The sequence below is a fragment of the Tetrao urogallus genome, assembly GCF_951394365.1.
Source record: "Tetrao urogallus genome assembly, chromosome: 5".
In the NCBI taxonomy this organism is placed as follows: Eukaryota; Metazoa; Chordata; class Aves; order Galliformes; family Phasianidae; genus Tetrao; species Tetrao urogallus.
In genome coordinates, this window is record NC_136818.1 from 49301885 (window position 1) to 49325294 (window position 23410).

The following is a 23410-nucleotide window of genomic DNA, read 5'->3' on the forward strand; positions in this document are numbered from 1 at the left end:
GGGGGGCGCCGCGGGCGGGGCGGGACGGGAGTTCGGGCTGAGCGGGGAGAGCCCGCCCGCGGCCGGGCCGCCCCGTCCGGAGGGCCGCGGAGGGGGTTGGGGGGAGGAGGGGGGCAGGAAGGGCACGGCTCCTCCCCGTGGGGGCCCGGCGAGGCCTGCGGAGCGCGTCGTGCCTCCTCGGGGCCGGGCGGGCGGCGACACGGCCGCGGGCCCCGGCGGGGCGGGCGGGAGTTGCACCTGTCACCCCGCGGCGGACGAAGCCCTGGGAGGGCGGCGGGGCGGGCCGGGGCTCGGCTGCGGAGCGGCCGCCGCGGTTACATAAACGGCGACCCGCACGCCTGGCAGGCCGATGGCGACGCGTGTCAGCGGGCGTCGGCCCGCACCGCCGGCTCACGCGGCTGTGCCTCCACGTGTGCTGCAGGTCCCGAGATGGCTCGCATGACGCTGCGGCGAGAGGTGCGAGCCGCGGCCCCCTGAGAGCTCCCGCACCGCGAGCAAATGCCTGGAAAAGTCCCGCTGCGCAGAGCGGCACCGCAGCTCTCCTGAACGGCGGGCAGCAGCACCTCCCGGATCCGCTCCCTGACCCCCGGCACTCCGGCAGCCTGTCCTGCCCCACGAATGGCTGCGCAGAGGAAGCACTTGGTGAAAGATTTCAATCCTCACATCACCTGTTACATCTGCAAAGGCTATCTCATCAAGCCCACCACGGTCACGGAGTGCCTCCACACCTGTAAGTACCTCACAGCACGTCTGTCCTTTGTAAGAGGCACCCCTGCTAGTTTCAACTGATGTCTCCTTAGACCTCTGTGCAGTGCTTTGTTTACTGATGGTGCCCTGCGTGGAATGCTCGGTGATTTCTGGGGTGTACCTCTCTGCCACTTGGGTATGTCTGAGGCTGTGGATGCTCTCCTCAGCACCCCATAGGGCGAGGATGCCCCTCTCCTCCCCCCGAGCAGGGTGGCGTTGCTGGGCGCAGCACACGTGTGTCACCACAGCCTGCTCAGAATGAGACTATTGATCGGGTGTGGTACTCTTATGATGAGGCTGCGCCGCTTTGAAACTGAAGCAGTGCAACTGTTGGTGTACCACAGTGCACACAGCCTCTTGGATTGGGCCTAGCTCTCCTAACTCCGTAGTGCCCTCCGTGGCACAGTGAGTAGAAGTACTTGAAATTTGGTAGAATGCTCACTTAGGGAGTAGATCTCTTTGAAACTGACTCAGAAGAGATTATTCAGGTTGTCTTATGCTCCCAGTGCTTCTAAAACATTGGTGTATGACTGATGCTGGATGTGTCAGTGATTCTGTCAGGCCCAGTACACTTACTTTCTGAGGAAAATTTATTTTGAACACATTTTTCCCAAGTCTAGTATCAGCTAAGGGTTATAAAGTTCTTTTGGTTTGGGTTGTTTTGTGAAGGAACTTAATTGCCAGAGGAAAGAAGTTAAACAGAGCACTCTTACAACATTTTGAAATGAAATGGGAGAGAGGTATATTAGCTGTTAGTGTTAAACTTTCCCTTTAAAGAAAATGGAAAGCTTCCAGCATTAGTCTTTTTTTTTTTGCTTTTTTTTTTTTGTGGCTGAAGTTTAATGGACAGTAGTAACTTTTAAAAAGTTGGGCTGAAGCAGAAATGTTACATGAGAAATCATCTCAGACTCCAATAATAAGGCTTTGTTTTTATTATGGGATTTTTCTGTTTAGATAATTTATTTGTTTATTTACTTTCATTCCTATTACAAAACAATAATGGCAGAAGGAGCATTTTCTTTCAGCAGCATCTGTTGCTTTTGTTCACTTGTGGATTGTGAGCTGTTTGCTGAGACAGCTCTGTTACTGCCTGCCCCCCATTCTGCAGTTGGTTAGTGCAAGTGAAGCTTGCTGAGCTTCCATGTAGGTACACAGGTCTCCCCCAGCAAAAAATGTTCTGTGTTTGGGTTCATTAAGTAGACATGCAAGAAAGAAGGTGTTGAATCTTTGTAGTGGCTAGTTGCCACTATATGATGCTTACAATGATGGAAAAGAATTTAAAAAAAAACTTCAGATGTTGATAGGAAAGCTTTATGTCTGTAGAGGAAAAGGTGATATGTATATTGCAGAATTTAGGAGTGTACTGTGAGGAATTATTTTACACTTTGGTTTTTAGAATACTTTTTTTTTCTTTTTTCTTTTTTCTTTTTTTTTTGACATGTAGGTATGATTTTTCATCCACAGCCAAGTAGTTATCACAAATTCTAGTACATTTAACTCTCTTTTGGTGCTTGTCTTGCACTGCTCATTGCTGTAATTCAAAACTGTACAAACAATTCAAATCTGCGGGTATGAACAGTTTAAGAAGCAAGGTAAATTCTCTAGATGCTGGGAATGTGGTCTGTTTTTATGGAAAAGATTACAAGTGCATATTGATGTTCTCTGGTGATCATAGTAACTAATGTGATGAACAGTAACCAGTTAGTGGTTAATTAACATCTGTGTTTACTGAAAAATGTTAAGTAACGAAGTTCTGTGTTGAGAAACGTCTTTTTAAAAGCAGTTTTTCTGTTGAGGTTTTTGTAAATGTTGGACAGACAGCTGAACTCCACTATTTCACTGTTTACTGGAAGGACTGAATGCAACTTAGGGATCAGTGGTATGAATTTCCCTGCATTTGTTGGGAAGGAAATGCTTACAACACTGCAAGGATAATGCATTACTCTACAAATGCACCTCTTTGTTCCTTTGCTACTTTAAACAGAATGATTTTGCCTACTGTACTGAGGCCTTTTTCTGTTCTCTTACGTGATTGTCGAGGATGTGTAAGCACTACTGGCTGAAGCAGGCTAGATGTGAGCTGGGGGTATGTCCCAGTATCTTCTTCCAGGTCACTCCATTGTTTTGCACAGTGAACACTTAGAAAAATTGTTCCTGAAGAAAGTCTATTTGCCAGTCTTTAGCATCCTACAGTATGTCAGACTGTTTAAATGACTTCCAGAGGGGTTGATTGGAAGGGATGCATGAATCTGGCTCAATCAACCTCATGTATGAGGCTGTTTAATTGCCAGCGCTGCAACAGGTTGAGCCACGGCTCTGAATAGCTGAGCTATGAAAACTTCCAAGCGTGGAGTCTCCACAGCCTCTCTAAATAACCATATCAATGCTGCATAATTCACCTTGTGAAGAAATGTTTCTTAATGTCCTCCCAAACAACTTGCGACTGATGCATTTTGTTACACCATTTGCCACTACTAGGAAGAGTTTGGCTCTATCTGTTCTGTTATTGCTATTCAAATGGTATAGGCTGTTATTAGTGGCACTTGTCAGCCTTAACCATGATTTGCTTTTGGTAAATCTGCGTTGACTGCTCTTGATTCCCCTTTTTTCCCTCTAATTGTTTGGACATTGATTCCAAGGGACATGGCATGTTCTGTTGTCTTTCCTGGGAGTTAGGGGAGGCTATTTAGCTGTAGTGGCCCCAGCCATCCTTCTTGTCCTTAAAGCTGAGCATAACACATAGCCCTTTTCTGCTCAGGCAGACACCTGTGTAACCTCTGTGATTAGGGAGGTAGCTTTCAGCTTAGTGAATCCTACCTAGCCCGTAGATTTGAATGCATCCAGTTTTTGTAAGTAGACCTTAACCTGCTGCTTCCTGACTGCTGGTCATACCTCTCCTTCCTAAATCACTCTGGTGCACTTGGACATCTAACTTAAGCCTCTGCCTCTGAAGGCAAAAAAGACATTGGGACTTCAGGCCTTTTGATGTTACCTATTCCTGAATTGTCTCCCTCATTCATTAGCTGGTCCGTGTTTTCTATGAACTTCATGCAGCCACTGGTCTACTTGTAGAATCCCCTCTAAGTCTGTCATTAGTTTTAGCTCTGGCCGTGCTTTGGCCTTCCTGACTGGATCACTAGGAGCCTGAGCAGTGATTTAACATCCTTTTGTTTCCCATCCTTGTTTCCACTTCTAGTATGTTCTCTTTTTGTGTATTAATTAGGAAGCTTTTGCACCAAGGCAGTCCCAGGCAGCTCTGACAGAATTCCCTGTACATTAGGCTGCTTAGCTCTTGACGTCTAAATAAAAGTTATTTAAAAACAGCCAGCCCTCCTGGGTATCTCTCTTTCTAATGACAGCCTCCTTGGGAATTCAGACTGGAAGGTGCTTGAAGAAGCTGAAGTTTTCAAACATTTCCTGGGGTTTAGAATCCTAGCTGCTGTTTAACTGTGCAGCGTTCCTCAGAATCCTGAGTTCAGTTACCTTGTTGTCACTGCAAGGCAAACTGCTGCCCATAGCTGCGTTCATTGCCAGGTTTTCACTGTCTATGACGAGGAGATGAAGTGATGCATTACTTCTACCTGGTCTCTCTAGCATTTGCATTAAGAAACTGTCAACCAGTACAGTCTAGGAGCTGTGGAGATGCCCTTCCATCTGGAAAACATCCGGAGATGAAAATTTCAATATAAACATCAGTGTTTTTCAGGTGTTGCTGTATGCTCCAAAAAGCTAAAGCTCTCACCAGGAGAGCCCAAAAGAACTTCACTGCAGCAAAGCTTCACACCCTCAGACAAGCAAGCTGAGATACTTTGGTGCTCCTTGTCCTGCAGCAGCTCCAGTAAATGACATGGAGCAGCTTAGCAGATCTGTCTTACCTTGAAAGTGAGCTTTCTTGGTCAATGCTCTCTGCTTTCTAACAGAAGGAAACCTGCCTGACTGTGCCTGATAACTGTAATTAACAGCGAGTAGTCTCATGTGTCTGAGAAGGGCAGTTAAGTATATTAAAGGTTTTTGTCCTGGTTTTATGCAGAGACTTTCCTAAAAGTAAGTGCTTTTAATGCATTTTTAAGGTAGCTAATTAAGTACTTGTTACATGTCTGTGTCATCACTGAGATGAGTTTGATATTTCACTAGCTGTGTGTATACTGCATTCTTTCTTTCCCCCCTGGCTGAAGGAGTGCTTCAGTTTGAGAGAGGACATTCTCGGAAGAATTCAAAGGATGAGTTCTAACAAAGAATTTATCCCATGATTAACTAATTAAACATCTTCTTGTGGCATATTTAGAAGAAAAATGTTTATAACTTTAGGTTCCTTGGTGATCAATATTTTAAAAATACCCTCTTCTCAGTAAACAGTATCTATGGGTGCATCAGGCATGTACCTCTTTGTTAGTGTAAGATAACATACAGTACAGTCCTGACACTTGCATATGTATTTTGCAGCTGGGTACAAAGATCTAAAAGAATGTGTGAACCAGATAGCTCTGTACTGGGAAGTGCAGCATTGTGTAGTATGTTATGGTTGCCAGCCAATTAGTATATGTCACACAGATACTTTTATCAATTGTAATAAATCCTCTTTTGTGAGTTTAAGTTTTATTATGGCTCATCTCAACTGTCATAGTATAGTCAGGAAATATAGGTCCTCTTTTCACTGGCATATGATGCATGAACCTCAAAATTCTACAGACTGCGCAGCTGTTGGTTAAACTGCTTTCTTTTGACTGTTCACCATCGCTGTAACCTACCATAAAGCAATTGCAAACCATGTCATTTTGTTAATCTGAATTACAAGCGTTAAAGGTCTTTTTGTTTTTCCCTGAAGTTGTGAATTAAATATATCTAATTTATTTTTATTTAATGAGTCCCTTTTTCCTTCATCCAGCACTTAGGTTCCACCCCATTCTCTGAAGCTTCAAAGTGACAGGCTTTAACAAATGTTCAGTGTTTTACATTGAGAAGAGGAAAATTATACCTATCATATCTGAAATTACTGGTTGATTATCTTCTTCCTACTAGGAGTATCGCGTATCAGTTCATTATTTGTGAGTGCTAGAATTTGTGTATATTTTTTACTTCATTGCTGCCATCTTCTCTCAGAAAATGTTTGATGAGAGCATGTAAATATATCCATATCAAGGAATTTGATTTCTTTCCATAGATTAGTTTATATAAATAGTTCTTCAAGTTGTATTAGTTTGGATTTTAGTAGGCTTTATGTTTAACACTTTAGTATTTGTGGGGGTTAAGGAGTCTGTCACCTGACTTCAAATAAATGTGCCAATTATCCACAGTTCAGTGGCATAGAATTCTTTTAAGTGGTAATCAAATCCTTCCAGCAGTAAACAAAAGTCACGGCTCGGATATGTCCTTTCAGTTTGAAGAACAATCACAAGGTCCAGCAGAGTCAAGTTTAATATGTCTTTACAAGGCGCATCAACAAGTCCTTTCCAAAGGATCACTGCCGTCTTATCACAGACTACAAGAACTTCTCTGACTTGATATCCCAAAAGCAAATGAAAAGAATGAAATTATCAAAGAACTTCAGACATAGCTTTCCTGAAACGTAGAGAAACTTTTTCTGAGAGTTTTTCTGCTAATCTTTTTAGAATCTTTGTTGCAAGCAATTTCCCACGTGAGAAGAGATGGCTAGGATTTAGGGCCTGTCAGTTCCAAAATTAATGGTGACTAATACTGACTTTTTCAAAAATTTAAATTCTTTATCAATTATTGAAAATTGGCATCAGGTAGGAAAAGCTGAATAGACAGGGACACTATTGTGATCACCAAACAGGAGGCTTACAAAAAAATATTAGACCAACTCCTTCCTTTATTAAAGGAATAGCAGAACAGAAATTTTTTCACTTGCTGTTCTCTGTTGAAATAGAGTTTTCTCTAGCTCGGTTTCTGTGAAATCAAGTCACAAAAGGTCTAGAATAAACCAAACCCTTACGTTACTTACCACAGTGACTTTCGGTTGAATTTCCATGTGGCTGTTGTTTATGACTGTCAGGCTTATTTATTTCATCATCATACTAGCTGCTCAGCTTTTAAAAAATGTTTAAATTGTGATTCTGCAAATAATGGAATTTCTTGAGTAGCAGACGATTCTTAACCTTGTAGTTCTTAACAGGGTTGTCATCTCCTGCCAATAGTTAGTACACTTTCTCTTGTCTAAGGTAGAATATAATCTCCATCTTCAGCACAGTATAGATGCCATGATTGAGATACCGTATGCTGCATTTGAAGAACTCCAGTGACAATAGCATGTTTCAGATTCCCTGTGAAAACCGGGCTAAGTAAGGTTATTTAGATTCTCATTCAAATAATCTGGGAGATGCTTATCTTAGGACTTTTGTTTCAGACTTTTTATTGTCTTTAATATTGAGGCTTAATGGGCTCATCTTCTTTAGACCTTTGACTTGCTTCATCCCTACACCCAGTATCTACATTTATTTGCTTTGCTTCACTAATTTATAGGAATCATGCACTCAGAATCTCCTGATTATTATTATTAGGAAGAAGGCACCTCCTTTATTAACAGGAAAGTTCTAATTTTCAGCAGTGTTAATTACTGCGATTTTGGCAATATTTCATTTTCTAGGCTATCTTCTCTTAAAATCTCTTGCCTAAAATGTCTCCACACAGTCCTGTGTTTGAAATATTTCTCACTTTTTTATGGGGAGTACAGTGCACATTACTATTAATTAATGAGCCTTCTCCATCATGATTTATGCCACATAGTATACTCTTTCTCTTTTTTCATCAATTTAAAACCAGACCTTTTAGCGGTTGACTTGTTTCTGCTTGCTGGAGAATAAGAAGATGAATTAATGACTTGATGCTGAAATTGCCTGTTTCAGAAAGGCAAGCTCATTTCATCCTACCTTTCTCCTGAAGAGTATATCAAAATTTGTAGTCATCAGTGCTATTGGGTGTTGCTTGTTTTTTGTTTCTTTTTCCAATTCAAATGGCTTTGCGTGTTCTGGAGCCATTTCTGGGGGGCAATCTTCAGTCCTACTAAAGTATCAAGAAAGTAAAATTATAGTAACTAGTATTTGAAGGTGGGCTAGATTGTTTTTGGAGGGTATTGAGTTATGTTGTTTGACCAACTAATGAAAATGTGTCTGCACATTTATACAAACTCAAATGGTGTGGTCTGTTTGTAAGTAGTTCAGGTCTTGGGCTTCTATTTGTGCCCTAGTGTATGTTTTTGCAGTGCATTATGTCTTGTAGCTACATCTGTTCAAAAAGTATGACTTAGGGAAAATGAAGTTGCTTCATCTGTGACTGATTGCCACTTGTGTCGCTTGGTTGACCTCAGGGGATCAAGCACCCTGCTATCCAGCTGCACGTGAGATGCAGTGTGATTTTTTTCTGAACATTAGTTACAAAAAGAATATAGAAAAGTAAAGGGATCTTGTTGGTACAAAACATCGCACTCAGTATTCTGTAGTGGATTTCTTACCCTGTGGATGTGTTAGGAAATGTGCTAAAATCAATTGAGTGCAGTAATTTAACAAATTACAAAAATTCTATGACATAAGGTGAGTTCTGTGATTACAAGTTCCTTCATCTGTATGCCAGTGCTAAATACTTCACACCTTTGGTTTAAGAAGAAATGCACTCATGTCCTAAGGGTTGAACTGAGCTTTTGTGCATCTCTGTTTGGAGGTTCCTGTCTGCAGAGGACCGTGCTTCACTCCCTGGACATAGAAGGGGAGTTGAAATTAGATGAAATTACATGGTCCTTTTCAACCCAGGCCGTTCTGTTCTGTGACTTGGTTGGCAGCACTTAGGAGCTTTCTGGACTCCTTTTACCAGATCATCAGTGATCTACCATGTACGCAGCACTGCTGGAGCTATTTCACTTGGGGAGAGTGCCAGGAACCACGCTGAGCCATGCAACCAAAACTATGAAGTTCATGCCTTTCAGTCAGTGTCTGAAACCACTTTGGAAAAACCTGTGCCTACACAGACTCAGCTGACATGTAATATCATTGCATTATCAGAGTCAGCTGACGTGTAATAACTCTTCTGGGCATTCTAAGGCAGATAAGTGCAGACTGAGCATATTAGGTGACATTTGCTTAAAACAAACAACAAAACCCAACAAGATTGTCCTTAAAGACTGTCATATTAGAGCTTACCAGCTCACTTTAGTGGTGCTATTAGTTCGTTAGGTAAGTGATGAAAGAAATTAGTGTTTCAGCAGAAAACATATTGCAGTTGCAGCAATCCATTTATTTTTTTAGTCCATTTGCTGATGAGTTTGCAGCTCTCGTTTCACTTTAAGTAATAATAAACAGAGCATAGATATTATTTCCATCCTGAATGTTATAATGCATTAATAATAGCAGATGTATTTGTTCCTGTCAGCTCCAGTTACATTTTCTTAATAATGGCAGTAAAATCTATAGGATGCAATTAATCATTTGAAAGCAACAGTAGTGCAGCACCTTCTGTAGTTTCCATTTCATTGGATTTTAAATTCAGATTGTTGCTCTGAGTTTGTCATGGCCATGACTCTGTTTTCTTTTTTTCATGATAATATTCAAGTATTAAGTATTTCCTGTAATTTCTGTCCAAAGGCAAACATCACTGCTTTGAACCAGTGTAGAGTTTCTGTGAACTTTTCTCTTACAAAGAGATTGCAGAGCTGGCTATCGCTTTGAGGAACAAGAAGTGTAAAGCAATTAGTGCTTTAAAATAATACTCCTTCATCTTTGATACATGAAGTAGTTAGCTTAGTTAGCTGGCATCATTAGGTTGTGTTCAAGGAATACTACTTAGATCTTGGCCTAACTTCTTTTTCTTTCTTTTTTGTCCCTCAGTTTGTAAGACTTGCATTGTTCAGCACTTTGAAGACAGCAATGACTGTCCCAGGTGTGGCAACCAAGTGCACGAGACCAACCCACTAGAAATGTTAAGGTGAGATGACATTACACAACTTTGCTGACGTGAAAGGACACAAAAATTAAAACAACCAAACAAAAAAGCTCTAAATATTATTGTCCTAAAATGAAATTAATTTTTTTGCCTGTTTGTAAAATGAGTCAACAGTGTTTGACCAGGGATTGTCAGTTTCTCATCGTGTAGCAGACTGGAATTTTTCACGTATAATTTAAAGAGGAAAGACAAAGAAAAATTGCAGCAAGGCTCGGGTATATTGTACAAATTAAAGTATTTTAAAGCCTCTATTAAATAAATAAATGAAGCAGAAACCTTCTATGCTTTACATGATTACAAACTTTATTAATAGTCTTTCTTTCTTTCCTTCCCCTCCTCAACAATTTAGGAGATTTCAAATTGTGTTAAACCCTTCTGTTCTTCCAGTGTTGTATAAAAAGGGTCATGCAAATAACTGAATAACTGAAGAGTTATACTTGCCAATCTGTATTGTTATCTGCTGGTCAGTCAGGATAAGCATAAGAGATGATTTTGACACTGAAAATGCCCATTCTTGGATGTTAGTTTCTATATCACCAAAAGAGAATGCAGAATTTCAAGAAAAATAATTGTTAGGACAAGATGTGTAAGTTGTTACAATATGTAGAAATGCAAAGTGATAGCTATCCTAGAGAAATCAAGAAATGTCATTTTAAGTAAAAATTCACATTTTCCTAAAATGTCATCATTTTAGGAACCAGGCTCATCCCACCCTTGTTCCAACCCATTCTCATCTTTTCTCAAGGTTACAGACTTACCTGCTTTCCATAGTATGTGTGCTGGAAGTCCACATGTGTTAAGCAGAGTTTAAAACATGAGGAAATCCTGCAAGAAAGATGACAGGATATCAGCACAGGGCTATGAAGGCAGGTGAACAGTTTCTGAAGTACTAAAAGTAGTTTCAGGGTACATCAAAGCCAGGTTGAATGGGCCCCTGGGCAGTCTAGTCTAGTATAAGATATGGAGGTTGGTGGCCTTGCCTGCCGCAGGGGAATTGAAGCTTGATGATTCTTGAGGTCCCTTCCAACCCAAGCAATTCTGTAATTCTATGAAAGGGAGATTTTTGTTTGTTTCTTTTAGTCATATTTAATGAACTAGATTCAAAAATAAGTTAGCTGGATTTCTATTTAACATTCACTTTTCTCTTGATGTTTGATAACCACAGCAGTCGTTAAAAATTTTATTGCAGACCTTAGAAGGGATTTAAAGTCTTCACCTTTTTGCTAGTTATATCATATTACTGTATTTTTGCTATTTGCATAATGATGATGATTTGTGAATAAACAAAAGTGCTGAAGTACACTTCCCACCCACCAATGGATAGAAGTGTTCACTGCTAGGGACAGTGTATTGTCCTTTTAAGTTTGAACTTTCACTTTGCTATGAGCATGAGAATTTCTGGAAGTTGTCTTGAGGGCACTTTGTTACAGTATGCTGGGATCTTCTGGTTTATAACGATGTATTAGCTGTGATTGCATGGGACTACTGGATGTGAATAATTTTAATTACTAATTGTATAAATTAGTACAAGCTGTTTTTGTTCTCTTGATCTGTTTTCTTTGGATTTTAATTCTTAGAATACCTTTATAGGCTCAGTCTTCATACATTTTATACTTTGTGTCTTTCATATACATGTCACCAGATGTGATCCTGCAAGTTTTAGGGGAGATATTTTTTAGTTGGTCTTTCACATGATTTTTTGGGGGCCTAAATTTGGATTATTCAAATAATAAACTTAACTGGCCAGACACTGGGAGAGTCAGAGAAAATGGCAGCATGAGCATGCCTGTGAGATCTGATTATTTGTTTATTTTTCATAGAATATCTTTTGAGATTTTATTTTTTTTAGCTGAAAAAGGAATTAAATGAGCTAGATCTTCAGAGGACTCCAGATAAACCAAAGCAATAAAAAGGAAACTAGCTGTGTCCTGGTCACTGCATATGCAATGAAAACAACTAAAACTAATTACTGTTTGCTCAGTTAAGGTTATCCTGAATGTCTCATTCCAGTGCTTAAAATCATAATTTCATGTTACTGATCGGTCCTAAGGAAGCCTTGCCTCCTTCTCACAGTTGCCTTTTGTCTTTTGTACAACTTAAAAACAAACAAAATAGAACACCACCAAGAACAATACATTCAGAGGGTACAATTTTTCTTTGAGATTTATGTAGTTTGTAGCACTATTGTGAACTCAGGAAGAAATACTATTGTGTCAGTGCTAAAATAAATATTTACACCTGGAGTTTACTAGAGGTGGTATTATTTCCTAATTTACTGGTGTTTGCTACAATTTGCTGTATTTTGCTTTGATTTTTGTGACAGATGTGTGTTTCAGATAGATACCAAGACAGTAGGTGAGAAAGAGTAAATCCAGCAACTCTAGGTGGTACCATTAGCTGAAGTCTTTGTGATCCAAATGTTTTTGGAGAGGTAGAGCTAAAAGGGTTTGTTGTAGATGTTTACCACATGTATATTTCTAATCTCCTATCAGTATCAGGAGCATTTTGTCTGCCATAACAGGAGATGTTGTACAGAGTAAATATTGGAAGCAGAAATGTTCTAGAAGTACATCTTTTTATTCTGACAGGATTATTACAGGTGAGCTAGAAAAGTATTTTAGAAGATGTCTAGTAGATGTTTAGTAAAATAGTAATGTGCTTTAAGTAAGAAGAGCTAAAAGGGTGAGAAGTTAAGCTCACAAGCCAGAAACGAGGAAAAACCTGTTTTCCTCGTAATTATTTCCTGAAACTGCTTCTAGAGTAACTAACTGGATCAATTTTCCAACAAACTGCATGTAAGTATGTTTGCTGGTTGCGTTTTATGAAGCACTTCTAAACATTTGCTGAACTAGTAATCGGAATAACAGTGTAACGACATTATCTTTTTTGGATGTTGCCTGTGTAACATTATACACACATTATACTTTGACTTAGAGACAAGCCCCATCATTGCTGAGGAGTGCAGCGAGTTTCTGAGAAATGGCACCCTACGTAGTATTTTTATCTGAGATCTTTGAGACATACTTCATAAACTCTTTTATAAACTCAATTATGAGTAACTTCATAACTGTCTTGAGTTATTTAGATGTATCTTTCAGTTGGCAGTATGGAAAGGCTGTTGAAACTAAAAGGCTGAGTCTGAAATTCAACTCTGAACTCCAAACTGAAAATATGGGAAGAGTATTAAATTTTGGAATTCACCTTCCAAATTTAGAAGAATTCTGTGTTATCAATGTTATCAACATTCAGTAGTGTTTGGGTTGGTCATACTATAAAGATGCACTTCTTAGCAAGCTGACTTGGATGCAAGTTTTCCTGACTGATGCCTTCATTTGTTTCACTTCAGATAATTAACAGTTATTATGCTTTGTTCATAGAACACATTTATTACAGAAGGTGGGAGAGACGGGAACTATTCAAAGCTAGCATAAATACTTGGTTCTTCTTGCCATACAGGCTGTTCTGATGGTTGGAAGATGTGGGGATGCAAAGAGGTGTCTAAAACATAAATGGTTCTCAGTTTGGCCTCAGCAGGAAGTATCATACTAAATGACTGAGCAACTTCAGAGTTAGGCCAAGTAATTTCATTTTGGAATGACTTTGATGCAAAATACAAAATCTCTTTTTGAGTTCTCATAGGCTTGGAGGATAGGAACACTGTTCAAAGCACCTGAAATTGAGAATATTTTTATAATTTCCTAGGTTTATTATTATAATTTATAGTTAGTTTCCATGCACTTTAAGATTGGGTAGGTGTTATTTTTTTCTACTTTTTTCTCTGTAGCCATAGGGATATTTTCCTCTAATTAGTGTTTCTTCTTCATTAGGAAGAAGAAGTTCATTTAGTTTGCTTTTTCGAAGAAAATGGTTGTCAAGTAGAGTATGAGTGCATGGTGCTAGCATTGTAATTGCTAAGTACACAGGTTTCTTGCTGTGATAGCACTGCCATTGACTTTTCTTTTGAGCCATTGAAGATCAGTTAAAAAATGAAAAATGGAATTTCTCAGTAATAAATGTAGAAAAAACAGCATGTATGCACCATCATAAGGAATGGTTAACAGGATTTTTGAATTAAGTACAGTGTGATTCTCCTTTGAAGTCCAAATTTTTCTAAATGAGTAAGTTGCAAAAATTAGAACTTTCTTGCAAAGTGGAATTGTTTCCAAATCTAGTATATTTTCCATTTCCTGGATAGATTCACAAGTTCCCAATGTTCCTCTGCTTTGGGGACTTTAAAGAAAGCAGTACCATCTAGTTGTGTTTGATCTTGAGAGGCTGGAAGAGATAACATACCATTTGGAAAAGCAGACCTACAGTTTCTCTCTTCAGAAAGTGCTTTGATGTCATATGACTTTGTTTTCCTTCTTATCCATGAGAAAGTGCTCTCTATGCATCTTTGCTTTAGGAACAGTCTGCTTCACCTGGATTTTTTTTTTTTTTTTTTTTTTTTTTTTTTTTTGTCTTTACGAGAAGAAACAGTTGAAAAATGGAATACAGTAGTAGCTTAAATATAAATATTCCTATGATACGATTGTTTCCAAGAAGTGACACAGAGAACTGGTCTCAAAATAGATGACTGGTTAATATGTCTATTTGTAAACTTTAGATTACAAATGCAAATAGTGTAGAGAAAAGAAGCTGGAATGCTGGTGTATTTAAGAAGTGAATCGCTATCTACTAAAATGCTTCTCAGTGTTCCTCAACTTTAAAATCTTTGGGTCATCTTACTTTGTCACTTCTAGCAGACAAGAGGTAGTGCATTGTCACGTGCTTTATAGCAGACCTAGTGTGTATTATTAATGGTGTGTACACATTTGTATGTATATATACAAATATAAGTATGTATGTATAGAGGTACAGATATATATCATTATTGAGAAGACAAATCAGGGCAATTAAAAATATACCAAAGGAAGTTATTACATTGTGGTTTCTAGCCAGGGCAGAGTGGATGCTGTGTGAGCTTCCTTATCCTGCCCAGATTGATTTGTATGTTTTATCGTGAGTAGGGAATCTGTTCAGCTTTCTCAAAATGTATTACAAGGGATGTCTACACCTACTTAAAATCAATATGATAATGAAATTTATAGTTTCCATGCTTGTTCTGCATTACTCGGTCTTTAAAATTTGGTATTACTTTTCTAATTTTTTCTTTTTGACAGCATAATTCATTCAGTGTAATACAGAAACAACAAAAACCTGTCAGAATGTTTTTTCCCTTTCCTTTACTTTTTATCTGTTAGAAAGTGAATTTCTTGGTAATTTCAAGAAGAAATCCATTTGAGCAGTAATTCAGATAATCTTTATTGCATGTTTTTTTCCTCTAAAGCTAAAATCAGCTGTTTTTTCCATGATGTATTATTTACTAGAAATATGCAATTCATTTTACTATTAAAAATGTGTTTGTTGTTTAAAGGCTAAAAATATTTAAAATGCAAGTTTCTACTTAATGTGAAATGTATTTTCTCCCCTTGAAAGGCTGGATAACACCTTAGAGGAAATTATATTTAAGCTGGTGCCTGGACTTCGAGAACGTAAGTTTTCTGATTTGGTTTTGGGTACTTGCTTGGGGTGATGGAGGGAATATGACTGTTTCTAATGCTGTGTCTGTATTTCTGATTTTAAAATTCATATTACTGTTTTTTTGGTGTTAACTAGAGGAACTGCAGCGAGAGATTGAGTTTTGGAAGAAAAATAAACCTCAAGAAAATGGGCAAGGTGATGACTTTTTTTATTTTATATTTTTTTTCTCTTCCCCACATGTATGTTAGGTAATGTCACAGCTCCTCATCAAGCCCTGATTCTTCAAATGTTCATGCATGTACTTTTTATTATTACTGAATTCAAAGATAATGCACAAACTCCTAAAATCTTTCTAAGTGTCATCTGGACTTTTATTTACTACTGCCCACCTTTTAACCAGTTGATTTACAGCGCTAGCTCTTTGACTGCTATTTTTGCTTGCATTTCCCTAAGCCCTCCCAGTCATCATTCATGCAATTTTCATTTGAATTCTTAATTTTTTTCATATTACATAGAGTAAAATGTAGAACTGCTTGAGCATTTTTTACAGATTATTTTATGATACTGAATTTGACCAGCTGTTAAGTAGGAGGTTGTCAAGAATTAGTAACGGCAAGTAGTAAAACAGTTTTCCACACATTCTAAACAATTGTTTTATGTAGATTTCAAATTGCTTTTTCTTTTTTTTTTTTCTTTTTTTTTTTTTTTGGTAGTTGACCCATGAACTTTGAGAGTTCATTATTAAGCTGCCAAGTGAGAAGGACATCTGTTTTTGAAGCCCCTTTGATTTTACTTCAGGGTTTTGATACCATAGCCTACATGATTTGGGCTTTTAAAATACCTTTTGAAAAGCTCCTTTGCTTTACTTCACAGTAATGTTTCAGGAACTTGTCTCTCCTGTTATTACAGCAGACAGTTAATATGTGTTAATTATGCATGTTGCAGGTGCTGATATTAGTTGTTCCATGGTATATTTACAAGCAGTGTTTTCTGGAAGTGAGCTGCCACACCATAGAGTGGGTTTGCATTTGATACGTTCATGGTTGCAGCCTTTAAAAATCAGTGGACGCAAACAACAGTAGACAGCATTAACTATTAGGGGCACATTATTTCCTATCACACAGGAATCTGTTGTGCATTTTGCTTCAAAATGTCAGTAGTAAAACTTCATTTTCATAGGTTATAATTGATCAATTTAAGAATACACAAAATTAAAATTGCAAAGTTAATATGAAGGAAAATATGCTCTTGAATATTAAGTATTACATCAATAAGTGTTTGTTGGTACTGTGACTTTTGTTTTACACTTAAATGATAATCTTCATATTCTACAGAAGAAAGCCCCAAAACTGATAAACCCAAAGTTGATGAGGAGTGTGATGAAAATGAAGAAGATAAAGACTATCACAGGAGTGACCCACAGATCGCCATCTGCCTCGACTGTTTACGCAACAATGGGCAGTCCGGAGACAATGTAGTAAAAGTGAGTCCTAATGATAATCTGTGGTGGTATTGTTCTTGGAACTAAATCATTCTATAACAATACATTTTAGTGAAACATCATTGACCTGTCTTGATTGTACCTTTAGTTACTCTCTTTTGTTTGAGGTGTTTCAGTGCATCATGGAATTTTATAAGAATTTCATGGCATTATCTATTGATTATTGTGGATGTATTTTTTTGTAGCTCCAATATCTTCCATCCTCAGTGGTAAATAACTGCTTCATGCAGCAGATTATGGCATACTGTGGAGTTGCTTTAGAAGTTAGTTGTGAAAGAGCTGTTTCATGCTTTCAGGATAGTTGTCTTAACATGCCAACATGAAACTACTTCTCATGTAAGTTGTGTACTGAATGAGTGGAACCCAAATCTTGTAAAGACGTGAACAGGAATGAAGCTACAATGCTATTATGAGTTAGAAGAGAGAGAGTAAAAATGGTTACTGATTGGGAAAAAAGATTTCTTACAGCTGTCCTTGGACTGGAAATTGCTTACATGCTATTTAATGAAAAATGAGAAGGCATGGTTCTGTAATTTCTAACATGTTTTTCTCTTCTGTTGTCGCTTTAGGGTTTAATGAAGAAATTTATCCGCTGCTCTACTCGAGTGACCGTGGGAACTATCAAAAAGTTTCTCAGCTTAAAATTAAAACTTCCAAGTTCTTATGAGGTACATTTGGAAGAGTGTTGCTTACGTTTTTATTTAATTGCAAAGTGGTATTTTTTAAAATGAAATTGAGCCATATTTATGCATGAGTTTACACTAAGTATTCTTCAATATTCTAAGGTATATTTTCTGCCCTTAAGTGAGAAGTTGTTTATCATGATGACTAGAAGTGGAGATGTTTATCACAATGACTAGAAGTTGCTAATGGTACAGCTCATGCAGTTGTAGTAAGAATCCAGTCCTTAGGAGAAGTGACAAAAATACTATCTGAATTTTTTGAGAGGAAGATACTTTTTTTTTTTTTTTTTTTTTTTTTTTAAATATGCCATTTCCAGAATTTAATAGAAAAAGAGACATATCTTTTCTCTGTGAGTGATTTGATTTTGGCTGGAACTGTTTCCTGGGGGGACTTGTTGACATGGTAGAAGTTGTGATGTAGAGTTGAGATAGGGAGCCTGAAACTCCTGCATGAACTTTCCTTCTTCTCAGGGATACCGGAGTTTTGAATTCAGTCAGTTCTCATACAGAACTCAATGACTCCACACATTAGGCTTCCTTTAATGAACAGCAGCATCCCAGTTTCAGTCAGAGGTAGGGCTGAGTAAGATGAGGTGTATAGGTTGTTGCAGAGTTGTCACAGTATTACGATGTTCCAGCCAGCCATTTTGGTTTCACTGGTTTTGTTCTACATTGATTTAATCTATCTCTGACATCTTACAGTCATGCATTATGTGGTGCCTACTTACTTAAAATTTTTTTATTTCTTTTTCCTCTTGAAAGCAGGAAAGCATTATGGCTATTGTAATGAAAGAATAGTCATAGATTTTCAGTGAATGCTGTAATATCTTTTACAGTAAGAGAAGTACTTATTTTTTCTTATGCCCTTAGTCCTTCCAGATAATGAAGAAACATGTCTGTATACATGCATTTTTCCTTGTAATTATAGTTATTTTTAAACTAAAACATTTAAAGTTAGTTCATAATTTATTTTTTAAAGATGAGAATTACAACACCCGGATTTTGTATGTTTGGTTTTGAAAGAGCATTGATGTAGCAAAAAGGCCTTCGCTAACCAACATATGACTTTCTCTTCAGAGAAATGCTGTGTAGTATTGGTAAATATGTACAAGTTTTGTCTACTGATAATTTCCTACTTAGTTTAGAACATTTTCATCCTGACTAAAACTTCACTGAAAAAGTAAATTGGAACACTACTGTACGAAATAGCCTGTTGTCAATATGTTGTATTTATTAAGGTTTTTACAGTAAGAGAAATTCTGGGCTTAGTTCTCAGAGATGCTCTTGAAAGTTCATTTAGTCATTAATTTTTACATCAGTTTGTCTTACCATTTGTTCTGTTGTATTTTAAGCTGGATGTACTATGCAATGGAGAAATCATGGGAAAGGATCATACTATGGAATTCATCTATATGACAAGATGGAGACTAAGAGGCGAAAACGTAAATGCTGTTCTATTACTAATAAATGGTGTTTGGGGATTCTTATTACATGCTTTCATAGCTTGATACAAAATATCTTCTGTGACCCTTCAAAAAGACCTGTCCTTAAAGATATGTTTTGCATGTTTTCTGTATTTATTATGTGAGAAAATATGTAGTGAGTGGAAAACCTGCAGCAAATGTAGATTGTGAAGCTTAAAACTGAAAGGTATACAAAGTTTGCATGAAAGGTCTGCTCAGAATTTTAAGTAATCTTTTTCCAGATTTTCTGCAAGTTTCCTGTTAGTGACACTTTACGTCACAATATTTATGAATCTGCGTACAGCAGTTCTTTATTTAGAATCTCTTTTATTCAGTCAGTAATGAACTGTAACACTGGCAAATTATTGGAGCAACCTGATCGGTTTATGGTTGTTTCAGTGAGTACTACATTCATGTTTTTTAGTTGCACTGTATAACAAAGACTAACAGTCAGGTAATACAGCTAGATGGGTTTTCCTTATTGTGTGCATGCATTTTAGAACTGCAGTTCTTCACTTACTTGAACACCTTTCTTTCAGGTATGCCTTTGCTTAATTTAGTAGCCAATGTTGTCCTGTATACCTAGTAGATTTTGTTAGGGCTCATATCTCCATTTTTTCTCTTGTTTTTTAAATGTATCCATTTGTTTATATCTGGCTGTTCGTTGCTTTTTCTCCTTATTGCTTAATGCTATGAGCAAGTTTTTTGCCTGCCACTGCCAGTAGAGGTTATACTAGAGGAGTGATAACTTTAAGCAGTTAACATAATTTATTAATCTGTATACTCAGATTTAAAATGCAGTGGGAAGTGGACAGAGAAGATGGGATTAAGCACACTTTGGAATTAATAATTCGCAAGTTTCTTGATTTTACCTTATGTGAGAAAAATCAAGACGTATTTCATAGGAATTAAGAGAGTTATGTATAGGCAATTATTAGTTAAATTTGAACGTTGTATCGCACTGGAATTTGACAGTTACTGAAACCCCAGAGTTGCATCAGTGAGTACCATTTTTCCAGTACTGCCTTGAAAACAGCAGTGTCTGTTTGCCTTGCTACTTTATCTTTTATTAGCATTGGCTGTACTCGTAGGAAATTTTGAGGGAACAACTTCAGTGATAATGGAATTCTTTTCCTAAAACTTAATCCCGCAACCCCTGCTTACAAATGGACCTTTGGTCCTTGCAGTCATTTGTAAGCAGCAGTAACTGTCATCTTGACAGAAAGGGCACTATTTGTACTGGTTAATTTTTTTTTTTAAATCTCAGAATTATCATTTTAACCTTAAATAAGTAGAGGAGTTGACAGCTCTTGCTTAGATTTGTAAGTTATGTTTATATATATGGTACGTCAGCTGTGTGTTCATCTTTTCTTTTATGTGGTTTTAAGTAATTCCCCTGAAGTCAGAGATGACAGTCTAAATCTTGTAAAAATTCTGCTGATGATAAAACCAGTAACATCTGGGCTTTTCTAATTTTGTTTTCGTTAACTGTGTTGGGTCTTCTAAAATAACAGTAGTTGCAGTGCTAATTAATTCTCTTCCTTTGGATGAAGATCAAGTAAATCCTTTATTTTTATCTTTGGTACTATTTGCCACCAGCTTTTACTGGCACACCTGTGGACCTTGCAAGAGGTAGAGCAGTTAAGTGGAATATCCACTTATTCATTAGAGAAGTCTTTCTTGTTTCAAACAAGGAAATAAATTTTAAACTTTACAACTGAGTTTTTAAAAAAGGAAAGGTAAATGTCTATGTCCAGCTGTGGATGCCTCTTATCTGATCAGAAAATCATCTCCTTCGCAGTTTCGGTGTCAGAACTGCTCATCTTCGCAAGTCTACTCACAGGATGGCACTTTTTATCAGGTAAGAGGCACTCACGACTGTACATATTACAGTCAAAAAGGTCCTGTAAACACTACAGTTATAATCAAAACTAGAATTTTTATGATACCTTACTACAAAGTGCAAAAATACCACCAGAAAGACTTGAGCATTTTTGTTCATTGAAAGAAAGCTTAATTAAATTAATAGAACATATTCAAATTACCAGGTTTTGTAGGTTTAAAATGTAAGACTTCTATCTTTTATTTTCCATTAGGTCAGTTATCTTATTTCATTCTTTAGGCTGATAGTTGCATCAGTATGGAAGTGTCGTCCGCCTTCCTATCTCATATTTCTGATAGGTAGCATTGGGCAACCACTGACTGAGGACCAAAACTGAAGGGAGTGAAACAAAAGAGACTGTATTGGTGGTTTTGTATCTTTATGACAATTCATATTTTCTTTTTAAACAAATAGAGAAATTGCAAATTGAAGTTGATTCCTAAATCTCATTGATCAGTTTGGTATTTTTTTTCAGTATATATCAAAAATCATAAAGATTGGAAAAGACCTCTTAAGATCATCTAGTCCAACCATCCACCTGCTAGTAATAGTGCCCACTAAACCGTATCCCTAAATACCACATCTTCATATTTCTTAAGCACCTCTAGGGACAGTGAACAGTATTTCAGTTTGCTCATTGGTAATATTCAGTCGAACTTTCTTCTAAAAATTGCTTTGAAAGTCTGAAATAAAAATTTTTCTTGAGCAAAAAATTAATGATTGAGCATTGCTCTCACTATGGATGGGAGTGATCTGTTTTACAGTCATACCTGCTTCAGTAATTAGAATCTCTCCAACCTATTTCATTTTTGTCTGTACAGTTTGTAGTTTTTCAAAGTAGTATTCAGTCTTGCAAAAACACTTAGTGAAGAGGGTTTGCATGATGCGTTATTCAGTGAGGTGACTGCTTTGTCTCTGCCTGTATGGACTTCCAGTTAGAACCGACTGCTTTTAGATACAATTTATACAATCAAAATATTTGTTCTGAAAAAGGAACAAGCGAAATAGTATTTAAATAATATAGTCATGTCCTGTGTGGAAAAAATCAGGGACTAAGTCATTTGGTCTGCAAATACATTTGTTAATTGCTAATGCAGACTACACATGGTGTTCCATGTCTTCTCTTCCTAAACGCTCTTGCTGCTGTTGAGTACCTCTGCTTTTATGTTTTGATTTCTCTGTTCTCCGGTTTGTAAATCACCAGCAACTATGGTCACGTTTAGTTCTGCTGATTATTTCTGCCCTGACACAAAAATCTGTTAAGCTGTGAAGGTCTCTGCAGTGATCTCTTTCTTTCTTGGTACCTGAAGTTCATCCATCTTGCATTTGAAGGATGCAGTTTTTTATTGTTTGTTTCCAAATTGGGAAAAATCAAGACTTAAATTAGCCATGCTCTGTGGCAGAGGCCCATACAGTTTCTGAGTCAATAAGATTAGCCTGTTTTATTTGCAATCAAAACAGATCACTAAGGTAAGAGGAAAGCATCTTCAATGAAATGCTGAAAGATTGATAAAAATGAGATGTTAACAGGACCTCTGGCAACAGGTGCTCAGCTATTCCGCAGCACTTTTTGGAAACCCTCTGTTACCACAACAGCCAATTCAGGGATTCCATTACATTATTAACTTCCCCTCCCCTCCCCTTCCCCCCCAGTAATAACTACTGAATATGTATCATTAATTATGAAGTTGAGGACTTTGGATTTCAGGGAGGGAAAAATGTTAGTCTTTATTTTTTGAGTACATCAGTTGACAGCAATTTTATCTGATTCCTTCTTTATTATTTAATACCAAAGGAACCTAGCTCCATTTAACTAGTGCTAACTACTGCCATGCCTATGGGAATCTCTGTATATTTAAAAGTGAAACTATGTGCATCATCTGTAAATGGACCTTATTTTACATAGTATAAAAGTTAAAAATTGCTTATTCTCAGCCACAGCAGCACAAATAAAAGATGTTTGAATAATACAACATATTTGTCATAAACCATAAAAGTTACTAAATATGTAAAAGTTAGATGTAAGAATTTTATGTTCAAAACAAATAATTATAGCTGATTAAGAACTAAGATAGCTTTGAAGTACAGCAGTGGAATTGCTGAAATGTATATTGCAATCATTTTATTTATATTTGAAATAGTTCTATATATATGTTTGAGGAATAAGTTCTTACTGCTCTTAAGGTAAAGTTTAATAGCATTTCTTTTGTATTTTTAATGAATCGTATCTTCATGTTATTCTTGTCTTTGTTGTTGTTTTTCTCTTGTTTTTGTTTTTAGTCTTACCCTATGGTACTTCAGTATCGACCTAGAATTGACTTCGGTTAGACCAAAGGGCCAAATCTCATTGTGATGAATCCTGCACTATTTGTTTACCCATCGACAGATTGCACAATGAATGGATGTGCCTGGATTAGGGGGACACAACCAGATTTTCAGCATGCAAATAAGGACATTGTCTTTCTTAAAATTGTCAACTGCATCTTTGTTGTTTCTATTAGAGCAAGCCAAGTGCCATTCTGCTACTGAAATGTGCATAAGATATTTGTGAATTTTATGTGTGCTGCAAGTCATAGCCAAAATCATGAAGTGTACAGTCAAGATTCAAAAACTCTGTAATATTTTTGCTTGCGTGTTAGAAAATCCTTCTGGTCCTCGTGTT

The 23410-nt window shown here is 37.4% G+C and overlaps 1 protein-coding gene across 2 annotated transcripts; it reads left to right on the plus strand.

The window, feature by feature from the left end:
* Positions 1–618: 618 nt before the first annotated feature.
* Positions 619–23076, plus strand: PCGF5 (polycomb group ring finger 5; the record flags this gene model as incomplete). Of its 2 annotated transcripts, XM_079536290.1 has the most annotated exons (9): positions 619–730; positions 9582–9678; positions 15175–15230; positions 15355–15414; positions 16554–16702; positions 17290–17388; positions 18756–18845; positions 20668–20727; positions 23029–23076. In XM_079536290.1, the coding sequence occupies 9 exons, from the start codon at positions 619–621 to the stop codon at positions 23074–23076; spliced, it is 771 nt and encodes a 256-aa protein (XP_079392416.1). The 2 variants fall into 2 exon arrangements, with proteins under 2 accessions (XP_079392416.1, XP_079392417.1); XM_079536291.1 differs by lacking the exon at positions 20668–20727.
* Between the last annotated feature and the right edge of the window lie 334 nt (positions 23077–23410).